Source organism: Callionymus lyra, chromosome 19 (assembly GCF_982586985.1).
Source record: "Callionymus lyra chromosome 19, fCalLyr1.hap1.1, whole genome shotgun sequence".
NCBI lineage: Eukaryota > Metazoa > Chordata > Actinopteri > Syngnathiformes > Callionymidae > Callionymus > Callionymus lyra.
In genome coordinates this window covers 11,483,761-11,501,215 of record NC_141836.1, presented here as the reverse complement: position 1 = coordinate 11,501,215, position 17,455 = coordinate 11,483,761, and the positions used below count along the sequence as shown (strand labels likewise).

At 38.0% G+C, this 17,455-nt stretch overlaps 4 protein-coding genes across 5 annotated transcripts in view; 2 read left to right on the top strand and 2 right to left on the bottom strand.

Annotated features, from left to right (window-relative positions):
• magixb (MAGI family member, X-linked b) overlaps window positions 1-6,390 on the bottom strand; it is a 55,623-nt gene extending 49,233 nt beyond the window's left edge. Inside the window, exon 1 of one of the 2 annotated variants that reach the window (XM_087780864.1) lies at window positions 6,238-6,390. Coding sequence is in view for 1 of the 2 variants with exons in the window: in XM_087780863.1 (XP_087636989.1) it covers window positions 5,792-5,874 (83 nt within the window). In the remaining variant the exon portion in view is untranslated. Of the gene's footprint in view, window positions 1-5,791; window positions 6,108-6,237 lie in introns of those variants that run through there. The other variant, XM_087780863.1, reaches the window with a different exon arrangement.
• Window positions 6,391-7,037: 647 nt separating this feature from the next.
• Window positions 7,038-11,651, top strand: gpkow (G patch domain and KOW motifs). The gene is made up of 11 exons (XM_087781231.1): window positions 7,038-7,219; window positions 7,382-7,542; window positions 7,646-7,791; window positions 9,061-9,167; window positions 9,528-9,732; window positions 9,809-9,941; window positions 10,520-10,679; window positions 10,769-10,889; window positions 10,964-11,033; window positions 11,110-11,195; window positions 11,263-11,651. Exons 1-11 carry the CDS (start codon window positions 7,038-7,040, stop codon window positions 11,389-11,391), a joined length of 1,500 nt encoding a protein of 499 aa, XP_087637357.1. The 3' UTR covers window positions 11,392-11,651.
• Window positions 11,652-11,753: 102 nt separating this feature from the next.
• pqbp1 (polyglutamine binding protein 1) lies at window positions 11,754-13,333 on the bottom strand. The gene is made up of 7 exons (XM_087781595.1): window positions 13,263-13,333; window positions 12,882-12,949; window positions 12,684-12,795; window positions 12,483-12,583; window positions 12,249-12,416; window positions 12,104-12,161; window positions 11,754-12,039 (listed from the first exon to the last, which is right to left on the bottom strand). The coding sequence occupies exons 2-7, from the start codon at window positions 12,946-12,948 to the stop codon at window positions 11,889-11,891; spliced, it is 657 nt and encodes a 218-aa protein (XP_087637721.1). The 5' UTR covers window position 12,949; window positions 13,263-13,333; the 3' UTR covers window positions 11,754-11,888.
• Window positions 13,334-13,520: 187 nt separating this feature from the next.
• LOC148059495 (mitochondrial import inner membrane translocase subunit Tim17-B-like) lies at window positions 13,521-16,395 on the top strand. Its single transcript, XM_087781259.1, has 6 exons — window positions 13,521-13,563; window positions 14,843-14,942; window positions 15,018-15,081; window positions 15,143-15,271; window positions 15,349-15,459; window positions 15,722-16,395. Exons 1-6 carry the CDS (start codon window positions 13,538-13,540, stop codon window positions 15,793-15,795), a joined length of 504 nt encoding a protein of 167 aa, XP_087637385.1. The 5' UTR covers window positions 13,521-13,537; the 3' UTR covers window positions 15,796-16,395.
• The last annotated feature ends 1,060 nt before the right edge of the window (window positions 16,396-17,455 follow it).

Here is a 17,455-nt window from a genome sequence, read left to right as displayed (position 1 = left end):
ATGTGTGAACATACGTGTGTACAAGTTTATACGTGTGTGTACATGTGTATACAAGAGTGTGCACATGTGTGTACTAGTGTGTGTACCTGTACAAGTGTGTATGTGTGTTTATACTGTATATGTATACAAGGTGTACGTGTGTATGTGTGTTCATGTGTGTACTTGTGTGTACAAATCCATCCGACATGAGACAGATTCATCTGTGTTTGTTTAACTGTCGACCACATGTCGACACTAAGAGGCTGTCGATTTAATCCAATAATTAAATTTATCCCACATTTCTAATCCTCATGTTCATCTGGATCAATAGGTGAACGAAGGCCCCGCCGGCTCCCGTCGTGACCCCCCGGGCCGGGGGTCCGGATGTCCGTCTCCACGGCGACCCTCGCCTCCGTCAAAGCCGTCTCTCGGCATCACTCTCTAACGTAATCGGCTTTGACCACAACCCCGGTTCTAGGAACTTGTGCAAACATGGTTAACTTCCCAAAGCCTTTGTTTGTCTGATAACATCTCGCTGATCTAAGGACCAATCAGCAAACGGCATTTTCCTTTGGCATCGGCTCACAAACTATTTCCGCTCCAGATAATAATCTGCAGGAATAAAATAAATCCCAATTATTCCATGAATTCATATAAGCTTATTTGTTTTTGTGGCCACAGGCGGGGACTCTATTATTCTCTATTCTCCACGTGTCTATTGAATATTGATGGAGCGGCTGCAAACTCTATTGGCTGGGATGTGACCAGCATCCATGAGCAACACATTTGTTTATCGTTCTGAAGGCGCCCGCGGAGCAACAGACCACTTCTGTCTCCAGTGAGCGTAATCATGTCGCCGTCTTTCGTATCAATAATATACGAAGGGTGGTCCATTCAAGGTGAAGAAAAAAAAGACCTTTAAAACGATGACCTCGTTGATCTGTCACTCAAGCGTTTCTTATGAATATGCATCAGTGTTAAACAGTTTCAAATATTACTTGGAGGCGCTCTACGTCCATTTTTTATCTTCGTATTCCAGTTTTCCCTCGCAGTCTGAAAAGTGCATGAAGGTTAATTGGAAGCTGTGGATTATCCAAATTGGATCTTTTTTTCTTCTTCCAGTAGTCAACTCATTGACCGTTCAACTGGATAATCAGTTAAACAGAACTTTATTAGAACGTCAGTCACACTTTAAAATAAACTCTTCGTAAATGTTTTTGTTATTTCCCTGTTTAAGTTTAGCTTGACAAATGTTGTTCATTTCAAGAGAAAGATTAGAGATAAAAAGAATGTGTTTCAATGCAACACAATCTACACTTTTTTTTTTATTATAATTATTTTCTCAGTATTTATGTAATTTATGTGCGCACTTGATAGTAAACTATACATTAAAAAAAAAATTAAAGTATAATACGTGTATAAAGAAAATAAATAAATCATCCCCTGAGTTACAAACTATCTAAGATAAGTGTCTTTAAGATTGATAGACTTTATTAATCCCTCTGAAATAAAAAGAACAAAGTGCAAAGAGGTAACAAATTGCAGGTATAAAGAGCATATATCAAAGGAAGTAAAAGTGCAAATATAAAGAGCATAATTCAAAGGAAGTAAAAGTGCAAAAATAAAGTACATACTGTAGATCAAGGGAAGTGAAAGTGCAAATATAAAGAGCATAATTCAAAGGAAGTAAAAGTGCATAGTTCAAAGGAAGGAAAAGTGCAAATATAAAGTATATAGATCAAAGGAAATAAAAGTGCAAATATAAAGTACATAGATCAAGGGAAGTGAAAGTGCAAATATAAAGAGCATAATTCAAAGGAAGTAAAAGTGCAAATATAAAGAGCATAGTTCAAAGGAACTAAAAGTGCAAATATAAAATGCATAGTTCAAAGGAACTAAAAGTGCAAATATAAAGTGCATAGTTAAAAGGAAGGACAAGTGCAAATATAAAGTACATAGATCAGAGGAAGTAAAGGTGCAAAGTTAAAGAACATAGGTCAAGAGGAAGATGATTAACTCGGGGAAAGGTACAGGAACTTGTAATATTTGTGTTGCTTTGTGTGTTCAGTGGAATTGTTCAGTTGTTGTTGTGTTATATAGTTCTTTAATTATAGTTATATATTTATTTTTTACGTTATCTTTCGTCATCATCGTGTTTTGTTTGGACCTGGTGTGAGTAAACATTGAAATTAATGATAATAAATGATACAAAAATAAAGAAATCAAAAACAACATTACATAATCTGAAAAAAAGAAGGGAATATTGAATTAGCGCAAAACAAATATTTTAAAGTAAAGTTTTGGTTTCCTGGGTTAAGTGTTGACGTTTCCCATCATGCAACATTCACCAAAGTACGTTCTATTAATAGCTTTCCTGCGAAACACTTAGAGTTGCAGAACAATGAGATGTTCTCATGATTTGTGAGTAACTTTTAAATCGCCGAGCGCAGCAAAAATGTTTCTTTAATGCACATGATAGAGTTATAAGTTCTCTGACGGCCTGAGATATCAAACAGCCGACGGACACGTGAGAGCAGCGTCGGAGAGAATCCGTGGCGTTCTCTCACCTGGCATCTGTGGCCCGACCTCTCCATCCAAAAATCATTTACATCCAACAACACGACGCGCACTAAAGCTGCCTGACGCTCAGTCACTTTTGAATCTAGGGCACACCAGTGGCGAACACAAAATAGACAGCACTAGCAGCTTTAAAAATAAAAGATTAAACGTTGAAGGCTGGAGAACACATTACACATGCCCTCACCCGCCCCAACATTCAAAACATAAAACAAGCTTCTTCACTTCCAATCAACCATCCTTCGTTTCTTCATGCTGTAGTGAGTCAAACGGTATGTGAGAGGTGTAAATAAGGGAGTATTTAAGATTCTGCCTCCAGTTAAAAAGTGTCTTTCCGATCAGGATCAAGACTAGGAAGGGGGGGGGCAATTAGTCAGCCTTGTTTTCGTCGTATCTCTGCTTGTGACGAATACCTGCGTAACAACATGCGTCCGCAATCTAACAAGAATCATTTCCATTTGAATCTATTCTCAGATGTAAAATGATAGTTTGCCTTACAAGCCGCTATGCCTTATGTATTGATTCTGGTTGTTCTTACTGACTTACTGAACCAGTTTAATGTGGTTCACAGAAATATAAAATCTATCAAAATGTTTGAGACCAATTTTAGTAAGCTCTGTAGCATTACTCCGGGAGACTTTGTACTACTTTTACCTCAAGGCTCCATAGTATTACCTCACAAGGCTCCGTAGTATTTCTCAGCGAGGCTCTGTAGTATTAGTCTGGAAGGCTCTGTAGTGTTACTCTGCAAGGCTTCTTGTTTTTACCCTGCTAGGCTTTGTAGTATTATTCTGCTAGGCTTATTAGTATTACCCTGCTAGGCTTCTTAGTATTACCCTGCAAGGCTTCTTAGTATTACCCTGCTAGGCTTCATAGTATTACTCTGCTAGGCTTCTTAGTATTACCCTACTATGTTTCTTAGTATTACCCTTTTATGCTTCTTGGTATTACCCTGCTAGGCTTTGTAGTATTATTCTTCTAGGCTTATTAGTATTACCCTGCTACGCTTCTTAGTATTACCCCGCTAGACTTCGTAGTATTACTCTGGAAGGCTTTGTAGTATTACTCTGCAAGGCTTCTTAGTATTACCATGCTATGCTTCTTAGTATTACCCTGCTAGACTTCGTAGTATTACTCTGCAAGGCTTTGTAGTATTACTCTGCAAGGCTTCTTAGTATTGCCCTGCTAGACTTCGTAGTATTACTCTGCAAGGCTTTGTAGTATTACTCTGCAAGGCTTCTTAGTATTACCCTGCTATGCTTCTTAGTATTACCCTGCTAGACTTCATAGTATTACTCTGCAAGGCTTTGTAGTATTAATCTGCAAGGCTTCTTAGTATTAGCCTGCTAGACTTCGTAATATTACTCTGCAAGGCTTTGTAGTATTACTCTGCAAGGCTTCTTAGTATTAGCCTGCTATGCTTCGTAGTATTACTCTGCTAGGCTTCTTCGTATTACCCTACTATGCTTCTTAGTATTACTCTGTTTTGCTTCTTGGTATTACCCTGCTAGGCTTTGTAGTATTATTCTGCTAGGCTTATTAGTATTACCCTGCTACGCTTCTTAGAATTACCCCGCTAGACTTCGTAGTATTACTCTGCTAGGCTCTGTAGTATTAGTCTGCAAGACTCTGTAGTATCACTTGGAGAAGTTCCGTAGTATTCCACTGATAGGGTCCTTATTATTACTCTGTGAGGCTTCGTAGTATTACCCTGGAAGACCTTGTCGTATTACTCTGCCAGGCTCCGTATGGTCTAGAAAATATGGCATATATTTCGATTCCTTTTTTAGCATTTGAAACACGACAAATAGCACGGAGCTCAGTCGTACAGCAGGTGTCACTAGAGCAACCTTCTCCTGCCACATCTCCTGAAAATGAAATGGAGATGATGTGATCATCAGAGAAGGTGTGTGTTAACCTTTCAAATGAAGAGCGAGCGGCGACAATAAATACAATAAAATGAATAATTCATCCGGAAATGAAAGGGGGGAGGGTCAGCTCATTGGAATGAGTGAGGTCGCACTTTGGTAACTTAAGCAGGGCTTCAAGTGTGTGTGTGTGTGTGTTTGTGTGTGTGAGAGAGATAGTGCTGATTCAGTAGGGATGAGTGAAGGTGACCCTCGGCTGCTCCTGCTGCCTGTCTCACCACCTGATATCGATCCGAGTTGTCCAACTCAGATGCGAGTCAAGGATACACGGATTCATCGCCTTCGTGGCATTTAAAAAAGAAAAAAAAAATGGCTGCGTGTAAATTGTAACTCCAAACACAACCATCGATCCCATTGATCCCTCATCCTTCGTCGGAGTCTAACTACTTAACCACGGCTCGTCTGCTCGGTGACGAAGGAGGAGGGCGAGATTTTTCATCTCAGACTTCAACTGTTGAGACGAGGAAACTAAGAATAGAAGCGGGAGAGCAACTGCGGAATCTAAATGCAGTGGCTGGGAGCAAAAGGTTTGGACCACAGATGGGGAGAGAGTGTGCCTGCACAAGCCCTGCCCTGTCAAGGATAAACTACCTTCGCACACATGTGTGCGGGCGCCTCTCACCTCGGAGAGCGGCGGCATGAATATGCAGACGAGCCCAAGGACACTGGGAAGCACATAATTAAACAATCAACAACTCCCAGAAGACGAGCATTAGTGGGTAGAAGAAGAACACCTCGCTACCTCCTCCTGGCTAGTTATAGCCGTGACAAAAAGTGTTTGCATGTCCAGAGAATCACTAAATTAAAAAAAAAAAACATGTCGTTCATCATGTACAAACCTGCAACAAATTAAAGATTCATCATCATAAACAGTGTCACCTTGACTGTCCATGGCAATATGCACACACACACCGACCGCCAGGGTCACACACATCCATCATTCTTAAAACAAGCACACAATGTATTGAGCAGAGACACACCCTGAACAAACAAACACACCCCTCTGGGGGCACAAACACTCACACCTGGGCACAGTTTTTCAAGTCGATTCCAATTGAGAAAACGCAGCCAGAGGCAGTTGAAGTTGCGAAAAAGCAATCATTGGAACAGTTGATGTGGAGAAATAGAAACTTTTTTTTTTTTATCCTTAAAGAAAAATCTGCAAAATGTTCAACTCTGGCCAAGACTAGTTGACATGCACACATGTTTACACGGTTGACACACACACCCACCCGCACGCTCACACACTCGCGGGATTACACACCACAGATCCTCAGATTTCTCGTGTTTTCAGGATAAATACTGACCTGCCCTGGCGCTGACACACACACATTCTCTTCAAGCAGTTGAGCCTTTCAAAGAGAATCCGTTTGAACGCGTCTATATACATTGACCCGGTGTGTCAGTTAACGCTTCACTACAGACATAAACACGAGTGGTTCCGAGAACTGCCGAGCAAAAAATAAATTAATAAATAAAATAAAAAGCGAGATTAAAGTGGATTGTTCATGATAGTTGGCAACGCAGTATCCCAGAGAAAGTCGGAGGACGTGCACGGCGGATCAGATATTTGGACACTAGTGATGCTCTGAGAGCTGTGGTGCTGAGGAGAGAGAGGGAGGAGGAGAGAGACACACACGCACACGGATACACACCCACATTAAAGTGCAAATAACCTACTATATAAAAAAAAAGAATCACGGTTTTCACTCGGTCTCACAATTTATTTTTCTTTTAAAAAATAAAGTCATACCTTCATAGTTGTCCAGCTTTTCCTCCGCAGGTGGTTACAGTTTATGTTTGAGCTTTTTTTAAAAAACGATTCCAATAACAAGTATCGATGGAAAGCACGTGGTGCGTTCAAGCCCGAAACAACCACCGCCTAGTGGTAATAGATACATCCATTTAGTCGAGAGATTTGTTTTAAAACGAGGGTTAACTCGGTGGGTATGACGAGTAACGCCCGTGGGAAGGAAGTAGTAGAAGATAAAGTGAAGTCGAGGCAGGGGAGGGAGGAAAAGAGTAAGAAAAAAAGTACCGCCCTTAGTTTGTCTCACCTGCATCAACACCTGACACCCGGACCAGGGCATGAAAACAGTAAATAGTGATACGTTTTCCGATTGATAATTCAAACTTAATAAAAGCAATCTTAATTATTTAGTCGCTTATATAGATAAAAAAAATGTTTAACAAAAACATAATAATTATTAGTGTTATTACAGCTACATTAAAACATTTAAAAATAAATAAACTTCACTGTAGCATTTATTTTCTCCTTGTTTTAAATTATTTGTTGGTTGATATTGGTTTAATTTGGTAAAGCGTCGCGATCATAAACACTATTTTAAAGTTTATATTTCTCTTTTACATGACAAAGCCCCATTAATTAACTGAAAGTGTTGTTAACGTGACTATACCTTTAAAAAACTATGACTTCTGGGAGTTGTCGTTTTTTCACATGGCCACAGCGACACCGATGCCCCCGGAAGGGGGGAAAAACTACAACAACCATAGTTCATTTCGCAAAAGCGTCTGGTGGTTTTCTAAACAGTAATGGCGTCGAACGGAAGAGAGATGGATTTCGCGTCTGAGGAACACGATGAACAAAAACAAAGTGCCGTTTCTTTCGGTTTTACCAAGAAGATCAGCAAATTCAAAGGCGCAAACGGTCAACCTGAGAGCGAAAACGACGTAAAAGATCTTTTAACTGGAATAAAAGGAAAAACATTTCAGAGGTACGTTTATTGCTAATGCTAACTAGCGTGTTGGCTACGTTCATCCACATTGCATTAGCATCAAATAGAAACAGTAAACGTTATATATGTAGAGATTTAATTTTGGTATTTAATGGTTCGAAACTGTTTACTGTAATAATCTGTGATTTATTTTCTGTACAGTGTAATACCGTCTGAACAGTCAAAGGAGCTCATCATTCCTCTCATAAACAAGAATCGTTGGCACAAATCTGACCAAAGTGAGCAAAATGGAGAAGAAAAAGTTAACAAACAGGATAATAAAGAATCTATGGAAAGTCAAGCTGTCAAAGAGCTCATTGAAGGTGAGTGAACATCCTGAAAAACATGGAAACTTAATTGAAGTGTCTTCAGATTTTTTTTCAAAAGGTCCATATCTATATCTGATGGTTGTATTGCTTTTTATAGATTCAAGGAGGCAGCTTGACTTGTGGGAGAATGGTCCACAGTCAGAAATGCCCCTGAACCTCTCGATCCCGCTGTTGATGCAGAACAAAGTACCTGACGGATTTGAGGATGGAGATCATATCAAAGTGGACTTGCGACCTGAATCGGTGAGTAAATCATTTGAATCCAAGAATCGGTTTTACTTATTATTATATTTGGGGTTTAAGCTTGTAATGCAAAATACATTTCTTACACTCGCTTGCTTAACATAAATCTTCACAACCAATACTTAATGTAAACATCATATACAAGTATACAAAGTGGGAAAACACATTCGATTTTTTCTATGCATCTTAAAGTGATAGTTTCACACATTTCTACTCACTCTCATGTAGATTAAAAGATTATTTTTAGAGTCATCTTTGTCTTTTTGAAGTTAGTGTCTCACTTTAAAAGTATGTGCTTATCACGATCACCACCGGAGCTCATTTTTCTTCGTCCAAAAAGACACTTAAAAACTTCAAAATACTCCTGTAATGTAGCCCAGACATGAGAAATTGTTTGGAAAAAAAATAAAAAAGTTTATGCATTAAGTTTATTTTATTTAGCTTACAATATAGACTTGTTATATATTTTTTTACAATTACTCTTATGCTTCATCTAAAGATGGACGTTACATGCGAACTTGCTGGAGGTCTTTGGATGTTTTTAAGTGTGTTGTTTAGGAAGAGGAGAACAAAGAAAATTATCTCTGTTTGCGATCGTCATATGGACCTGCATTTCTTCCTGTAACTCGAAAAATACATGGATTACTAACAACAACTATCCCAACCCTTAGTCGACATGAGTGCGATTAGAAAATTACTGAAATGTATACCTATACCTTAAATGTATTTATTATATATTATAAATTTAGTTATTATTTTAATTGTATACGTCTGTATTAGTTTCACAAGATTTTTACTTATTAATATTATTTAAATGCAGATACAATTGGAAATGTGTTTTGGCCAAAAAATGCCTGTAGCTAGATTTGTGTGTGTGTGTTTTTATATATATATATATATATATATATATATATATATGGCTGAAGATTGCTTGGTCAGAAAGAGGTTGTCAAAATCCTCCCCACTGACAAACCAAAAAAAACACAATCTTGTTCATTGCATTTCATCTGAAGCCTGATGCAGCGTCACTGTCACTCCGTATTATCTCTCTGTGGACATGACAGTCGGTGAGGGAGGAGCTGCCCGGTGACTTTTAGTCTATTCGGTCTGACAGCCTAGAGTCAAATGGCTGAGTAAGACCAACGTCACACACTTGCACGTTTTCTCTGGAAAGCTGACATAAGCTTTTTTCTTTTTTTTTCATGATGTGATGCATAAGAAACCTGATTTTCATTTGATCGTATCTCTTAAAAACTGTGTGTTTATCAGTCAACAGAAGCAGATTATGAGAGCATTCCGATCAAAGCATATGGACTGGCCATGCTGAAGGGGATGGGATGGAGCAAAGCTGAAGGAATCGGGCGAACATTTAAACAGTAAGTTGTGTACTGTGCAGATTGACACCCCAAAAAATACTTTTACCTCGATGTGTTGACCCAAAATAAAAACAAATTGAAATTTAAAGCGACTGAAAATAAAACATTTTACTGTTTTCTCTGGATAACCAGGACCGTTTTTACAGCACAATCATTAGATTAATTTTAAATATTGTGTTATTTAAATAACAATTTAAATGTAATGCAGTTTCCATTGTGAAATCCATCATGTGAAATATGTAGATTGAATAGTTGGTCCACTTCTTAAATGATTTGATCATTATTCACTGAACTGTCTGCTGGAATGCTTTGACTAAATTAAACAGTTGCTGGAATGAAATTGTTTTCCATCTTCTTCAGAGACGTGAAGCCGATAGAATGTCAGCTCCGCCCAAAAGGTTTAGGTCTCGGTGCAGATTGTTCCGCAATCAAGGACCTGATGCCCGACAAACGGCGACGCCCCCCCAAACCTGGCGAGGAGCCAAGCAAGGACGATGAGCTGGCAATGGGCCCGGGGGGATGCGTGCTGGTGGAGTCGGGGGCACATAAGCGACTGTATGGCAAGGTGAAGCCGACATACCCGAGTGTGATCCTCGAAGAGAAATGTATTTCATTTATTTTTAACCACACTTGTGTTGCAGATCGAAGGTGTCGACCCAGACAACGCACGGGTCGTAGTGAAGCTGGCTATTGGCGGCCAGACTGTAACCATCAGCCAGTATGCTGTTAAAATGGTCGGGCGTAAGGAATATGAAAGAAACAGCAAAGACCTGAGTAAGTGACAAAAGATCATTACTTATGACATGAATGATTTTTTTCTTTTTTACAAATGACGTATAAATTGTTTTTGTGCTGTAAACCACTGGTCCAGGGGCCGTTACCGACCGCAAGGCAAAAAGAAAAATATATATATATAATTATAACTGTCTGAAGGTTGTTTTGTTTTGAAAAAATACGGTATTTCCTCAGGAGTAACATTGGCCTGTGACTCTTGACACTTCAAGATGCTCATTTTAGTAAAGTCTACTCGGAAAAGAAACCTCAAAATGAGCGAAAAAACAAACGTATGATTTTATTTAACTGCTTTCTTCTAAAGGTATGTGCACAAACATAATGCAAATATTAAACTGATAAAAGGTGCATAAAAAGGTTGTACTCCCATAATTTAGAGATTTTTGGAGGCTCCGGCAAATGGATGCATCAAAAAAAAATTTGGGAGTTTAGGATTTTTTATAACATATATGTAACAATTTCTGGAAATTTCTTTTCCATCTATTAAGGAAAAATCAAATGTGGAATAAACAGCGATGTGTCAACGAAACTTTAATATTTGTTTTTCGCATACTTTCCAGGTCGACTCGGTAAAGCTCATAAAGAAAAGGAAGAACGGGATAAAGAGAAGGAGCGGCACAGACGGGAGGAAAAGGGTAGATCAGACGACGTTAAAAGTTCAGAAAGAGATAGTCGGAGTGACGAGAGGAAGAGGAAACACAAAGATTCAAGGAAAGACAGGTATTTATTTTTTATCCATCTGTCAGGCCCAAACATGCCGATTAAATCAAAAGACTAATTAAAAAACTTTATTTTCTTTTGACTTTCAGAGATAAACCACCTGAAAAGGAGGCGAGGAAAACCCCAGCAGCTCCTTCTTGGCTCCAGAGAGACCTTAAAGTCCGATTCATCGACAAATCCTTCAAAGGAGGAATGTACTACAACTCTAAGGTACTAATAATCTTTCCTAACCTGAGTTATAAAGGAAAATTATTCAAACTGTAACACATTTATTGAACCTTCAGATGCGAGTGGAGGACGTTTTGACACCGGATACGTGCAGTTGTCGAACAGAGGAGGGACGACTTGTAGATGGTGAATAAAATATGTCTTTACCTCTCAACGAATTACTGAAACCTTTTGACCATTATTATTTTTTTCCATGTGGCAGATGTAACGCAGGACATGTTGGAAACCATCGTTCCCAAAAGCGATAATGATCTTATAATGGTGGTACTTGGTGAGCACAGACGGCAGGTGAGTTAAAGTTTTTTAATCCCGGTATAAGTCTGAAGCTGGTGAGTTGACGGGTGTTTGTGCGCAGGTGGGTCGCATCCTTCAGCGGGACAAGAGCCGATGCAAAGCGATGGTGCAACTGGACCGACAGGAGGATAAAGTGTTCACATTGGACTATGACTGCATTTGCCACTATGTTGGTGCAACAGAACATTGAGACTTTTGTCGTTATTATGCTGGTTTCGATTTCCTCCGACACTAAATGTTGTTTTGTACCGCTCCAAAAAATACACATCATGTTTAGGAATCAACATCTATTAAGGCGAAGTACTGCAGTAGTATTGGTCTCGGTCGAAACTAAGGTTTATATCGTGTGTATTTAATACCTGTGCCAATCATTGGATTCAATGAGGAGAAACCCAGCTATGTCTATGTATAGATTTAAAAGTACTTTGTAATAAAAGCTTGTCAACATTTTCTTTTTTCTATAATTGATTATTTTAGAAAGTGTTCAATAAACATCACTGTAAGCTAAAGCTCCACCTTGTGAATTTAAAGAATCAAAACTCTTTCACAACCTCAAATTCAGTACTTTTAATGAAATCCTAGTAACGAGTATTTTCGCGTATTTACAAATCGGCGTAAAAAGCAAAATGATCATCAGCCTTAACAGTAAAACATCGATAAGAAAAAAAGTGTTGCTCATGGGACGAGTCACTCCGGCGGGGGATGGTTGGCGGCGTTGGCTCGAAGTACAGCTCCTGGACTCGGGTACGGTCGCTGCTGGAACAGAGGACCTGCTGCCGTCGTATCGGCTCCGGTCTTTGCTTCATTTCGTTTCGGGAGACCAGTCGACCACGAACCCCTAAAATAAAGTGTGTTATAAAAAGCTTTATGATAACAAAAAAAAAACAACAACAATTAAATACTTTGGTGCATCCGAGTAAGCGCTTGGATCCATCGGGTCCATTTCATCCTTCTCTTTTCCTGAATTAAAAAAAATATATAGTTAAGGAAATATCTGAGCGACACATTTAGATATTTTTTTTTTTTAAAGACTGGACTTATCGTTACCTCTTTTGCTTTTGTGGTACGGAGCCGTGTCCTCTCTCCGTTTTCTTCTATCTCTATCCCTCCCATCGTCACGTTCCCTGTCTCTATCCCTCTCACGATCGCGATCTCTGTCGCGCTCTTTGTCCGGCTTCTCAGGCTGACGCTCCGTCTTCTCCTCCCCAGCTTCAGCTGCAAATATAGTTGAAACAATTGCGTTACAGTTTGTGAAAACAACGCACACACTAAGTTTCCTACCTCTCGGTTTTTTGGCAGCTTTTGTTATCTGGACAGACGGGTCATGTGGGGAGAGCCAGGCCACCAAATCTGTTTCAACATTCCAGTAGTAAGGTAGACCACTGGGGGGGAAATGCAAAATAATTACCATCAGCAAACTGAATACGTTTACATCAAATTATAATTAGACAGTACAATTAAACATGGTGGAAGTGTACGTACCAAGTTGGGTCAAAGACTTTGTACCAGTTCGGAGGAAGACACTCGAGCCTCGTCGCTTCATAATCCACGTTGTTATCATCGTAGTCTTCTGCGATAATCTCCTCATCCGCCTCTGATTTTAAATATGTAACAGTATAAACGTTAGGAATAGGTTATAAAGTGTAGATACATGAGGAGATAATTAAAAATGTTTTACACCTTGATCTGATGGTTTAACAATCCCTCTTTTGGCCAGGCGGGCCAGTAGGGCTGCTGGAAGAGGCATGCTAAAAAACAGAAAAACAGACATGGAATGAATGGAAAAAAATACACTAAAACATTAATTTTACCTTACCCATGAGGATTCTGATCTCACATTGATAGATTAAACCTTAATATTCTACCTATAAAACTATATTCTACATAAACATCAACACATGTTTTCAAGAGATGCACAGTATAACTCAGTCAATGTAAACACGAATGCAACGCTTCAATAGTCGTAATATACACTTTTATCCATATCATCTTGAACTCAGATTCATGCTACACAACGCTATCACTCACATTTTTTATTTAAAAGATGAAAAATGCAATTACCTTAATCAAAAACCCGCCGAACGATAAGGAGAAAAAAGAGGTGCTACTTGAAGAAGCGGCGTACGCGTCGCCCACTGATGACGTAGTGTATTCACAAACACATGTATCAGTTGCGAATTAAAATATATATATTAAAAATCACCAAATAACCATGGTTAATATAGGAACGGTAGACGTTTTTTAAAACTTTTTTTGTCAAGTTTTTGTCTATTCAAGACGCGGGATGACGCCGTTGGTCACGATGACGTCATTTGTTTGTCACGACTACAACCAAGATGGAGGAGTATGCTCGGGAACCTTGGTGAGATTAGTAATATGTCCTAACGCGTAAATGTTTACCTGTGTCTCTTTAGTGTCCTTTAGTTTATACCTTAAAATCACATTTGTTTTTATATTGTTTATGTGATATATTTGTACGCTTGACACATTATGAGATAGTTGTTGTTTTTGAGCCAAGTATGGTAACAGACACATAAACATGTAAAGTTAGGTATGATGATGGTTGATTTCTAAGAAGGACCATCAGGTTCAGGTCTTGTAAACACGATCTCAGGGATATGAGTATCATTTTTCTGTGATCAATGTTAAGAAAGATTATTAGAACAGGTTAAATGCACTTATTTCTGGTCAGTCTCCTTGATACTAAGTCAAGGTGTGACCTTTTAAAATATGACTCTCAAAATGTCTTAACTTGCTTAATATTTACCCAATATAAAATTAAATTATAGTATCATTAGGAAGCTTATCTAAAAAAGATTGTCTAATAATTATGTTAACTTTTAATCAAATAATTAACGTTAAATTCGATTTTTTTCTTTTAAAATGTTCATAGAATAAGCGAATGAATATCCCAGATTGAACAGACACGTCATAAGTTAAATATACAGTAATAGAAGCATATAACACACTTACAGTGTATTTTCATTGATTACATTTATGAGATTAGTGGTAGTTAAAATTAATTGTGAATCAGTTTACAAGCGACAAGGCAATTTATTAATTTAAAAAATATTTGTCTGACTCACTGATAAATGTATACGATATATTATTATAGGGATTCCAACGTATATTTAACTCGCCTCAGATATTTCGCGAGGGGAGTTTTGTCAAGTAAAAACTTTTGTCAGAAAAATGTTGTCAGAGACTTGTGGCGCTTTTACTTGGTCGATCCAGAAATGTGGGTATTCTTGATGAACGAGGACATTTGTTCATCAGTATTGTTGAATAAACAACGCGAGCGCAGTTGAACCGGGAATACAGTGCAGGTATTCAAGATCGCACGATTAAACACAAAATCCTATTATTGACCGATGCCGATATCCAGGAAGAGGCAAATACACACATATTTAAAAGTTTCAGGACAGAGTTTGATTATTATCATGATTACATTGCAGCTTTAATAATACAAAAGACATAGAAATAAACAAAATAGGCCGTGATTATGTACAAAACAATCTCACAAATATATAGTTTTATTGTTTGATTTGACTTATTATTTAAAGATTAAAACTAAAATAGCAAAAACCTTCAATGAAAAATGCCAAATATTGCGTCAATTCAGGTATTCTTTAATCCCACAGTCCATGGAGGATAGTGGACGACTGTGGGGGAGCCTTCACTATGGGAACGATCGGAGGAGGGGTCTTTCAGGCGGTGAAGGGCTTCCGAAATGCACCTGCGGTAAGTTAAATTGTATTATTTCTCCCTTCCAATTGATGATTAAAACGTTTTTTTTAATTAATTCATCTTTTCCAGGGTGTTGGACACAGATTAAAAGGAAGCGTGAATGCAGTTAGAATACGAGCCCCACAGATTGGAGGTGAGGGTATGGAACAGGATTTTGTAGGCGTGCAGATGCAGTAAGACAAGTGTATTTGCAGGTAGTTTTGCGGTTTGGGGTGGTCTTTTCTCAACCATTGACTGCGGTTTGGTGCGTCTGAGGGGTAAAGAGGATCCCTGGAACTCCATAACAAGTGGTGCTATGACTGGAGCGATCCTAGCTGCGCGTAGTAAGAGAAAAAAACACGTCCCGGACTCAATCAGACAACCTAGATTATTCTTTAAATTGTCTTTTTTTTCACACCAGGTGGGCCAATGACCATGGTAGGCTCTGCCATGATGGGTGGAATCCTGCTTGCTTTAATCGAAGGTTTTGGGATCCTGCTGACCAGATACACAGCACAGCAGTTTCAGAATCGTGAGTAGAGATGGTTCTACTTTATGCATGCTCTGCCCTCTACTAGTTAACGCTAATAGTTTCCCACCCTCCACCTTAAATCAGTATTTGATCCTCAGCATTGACACAATGTTGCATTTTCTTGGTGGTGAGCCATCGCTATAACCGGAAGAGGGCCTTGCAGGCATTTGTAGAACAACGGTTACAACAGTAACCTTGGGTTTATTTGATGACTAATGCATGTATAAACACACTAAAAAATCTGTTTTGCTTTCCTTCCCAGCTCTTCCATTTGCCGAGGACCCAAATCAACTTCCATCAAGAGATGATGGTCAGAAAGGAGCTTTCATCAGATGACACCAATGGTGGAAAATAATTCTCAATGTTGAGGTTGAGATTAGAAGGATAAAAAAGGAGGACTACGTCAGTTTATCCCCTCACACGTTTTAAAGGTGCCCATCATAATTCTGCTGGATTACATTTATTTGGATCATACCTCACTGTTGTTCATTTTAATTTATTGCATTTTTTTTGCACCCATTTCCTGCATGTGTAAAAGCTTAAAAAACTATTTAGTGTGGGTAATTTGTATTATTTTAGCAGAGCTGTTACTGTTCAAATTTGTGTTTACCAAATTATCTTTTTAGACATGACTGAATTAAATGATATGTTTAATTATATTTCAAATGCGACCTTCTACGCCTAGATCACGACTTTAAAAGTCTTAGTTTTATCATCATTTGTCCCTAATTCAGAATTAAAAAGTACAATTCTGATCTTTAAGTTAGACGACACAGCACTTTTGATGGCTGAGATACAAGCACTTTATTCTTGTCAATTTATTTTTAAATAACATAAAACAATGTTTAAATGTTTGATGGAGAAAATGTATAGATTGTTTACTTTGTGTAAAAGTATATTTATAAGATTAGATTCAATAAAAACGTGAAATACTGAGCTGATTCATGTTTTTATTAAAGTCGTTTTCTTTATTCATTTTGCGAACCAGAAACTGTGATTTTCTGATTTATATACATTTTTTAAAGTTTATAAATAAGACATTACGTTTATTTCAAAGGCTTGTAAGTAAAATTTGTTTTGGTGAAAGTAAATACATCTTTTTTCTTCTTCCCTCCTTCTTCATAAATGGTAATATGGCCGAACAATGGTGCTTTTCTTGAAGCTTGTCTCACATGGAAACTGTTTTGGTAAAACCTCATTTATTTAGAAAGTCAAGAACAAATGTAAGCTCTTGGTTGTTTGTCGGTGTAAAGGTGAGTGTTGTTATTTATTTATTCATGATATTCACGTTTTGAATCTTATTTGTGTTCATTGGGCTTCTTATTGTCAACTTTTATAACGTGTTTGCTAATCGTTTAGTGTGTGAACACGAATAAAAACACGTGAAAATACAAGGAAATGTTATTTAAACTCGTTTATTAAACAATTGGGGCATATTTGTTGTTAGCTTAACACGTTCTTTGTTAGCATACACTTTGCAGCATCACAATGTGCGACAAAATAACCGAATTATTGGCCTGTTTTTGGAAAGTAAGAAATGTCAGTAAAATACTATCGTTTGACGGAAGTTGTTGTTACTATATTTATAGAAATAATCTTTTTTAAATGGAATTTAAAATAATGAATATTGCTCAGTTGGGCGACTTTCTTTTATATTTAAATTGTATATACACATGAATATATGTCTATATCTATTTGCTTGTTTTAATAACTGAAACGTGTTTTTTAAATTAAACAATATTCAAACTTTTTAATTCTATATACTTGTGACGCGTAATGCAAATCTTAAAACGGTGAAACAGCGCCCTCTGTCTTCCATGTGTCGCTATTGTAGCCCAGCTGCTTCTGTCCAAGGTCCTGATATCCGTTTAAAACTCGATTTGGTTCAAGATTTCGTCCCAATTTCAACACGCAACGCCGAAATAATTCAATTAAAATCAAACATTCACAACCGATTCCAGAGCCAAGCGGTCGTTCTGGAGTTTTCCTCCACCTT

Bases quoted from the DNA above. Each gene is read 5' to 3' on its own strand.
- gpkow (XM_087781231.1), top strand. From the start codon at position 7,038: ATGGCGTCGAACGGAAGAGAGATGGATTTCGCGTCTGAGGAACACGAT. The intron at 10,680-10,768 runs GTATTTATTTTT...TTTGACTTTCAG, and splicing joins AAAGATTCAAGGAAAGACAG to AGATAAACCACCTGAAAAGG. The intron at 11,034-11,109 runs GTGAATAAAATA...TCCATGTGGCAG, and splicing joins GGAGGGACGACTTGTAGATG to ATGTAACGCAGGACATGTTG.
- pqbp1 (XM_087781595.1), bottom strand. From the start codon at position 12,948: ATGCCTCTTCCAGCAGCCCTACTGGCCCGCCTGGCCAAAAGAGGGATT. The intron at 12,796-12,881 runs GTGTAAAACATT...ATTTAAAATCAG, and splicing joins TGTTAAACCATCAGATCAAG to AGGCGGATGAGGAGATTATC. The intron at 12,162-12,248 runs GTAACGATAAGT...TTTTTAATTCAG, and splicing joins GTACCACAAAAGCAAAAGAG to GAAAAGAGAAGGATGAAATG.
- LOC148059495 (XM_087781259.1), top strand. From the start codon at position 13,538: ATGGAGGAGTATGCTCGGGAACCTTG. The intron at 13,564-14,842 runs GTGAGATTAGTA...TTAATCCCACAG, and splicing joins GAGTATGCTCGGGAACCTTG to TCCATGGAGGATAGTGGACG. The intron at 15,272-15,348 runs GTAAGAGAAAAA...TTTTCACACCAG, and splicing joins AGCGATCCTAGCTGCGCGTA to GTGGGCCAATGACCATGGTA.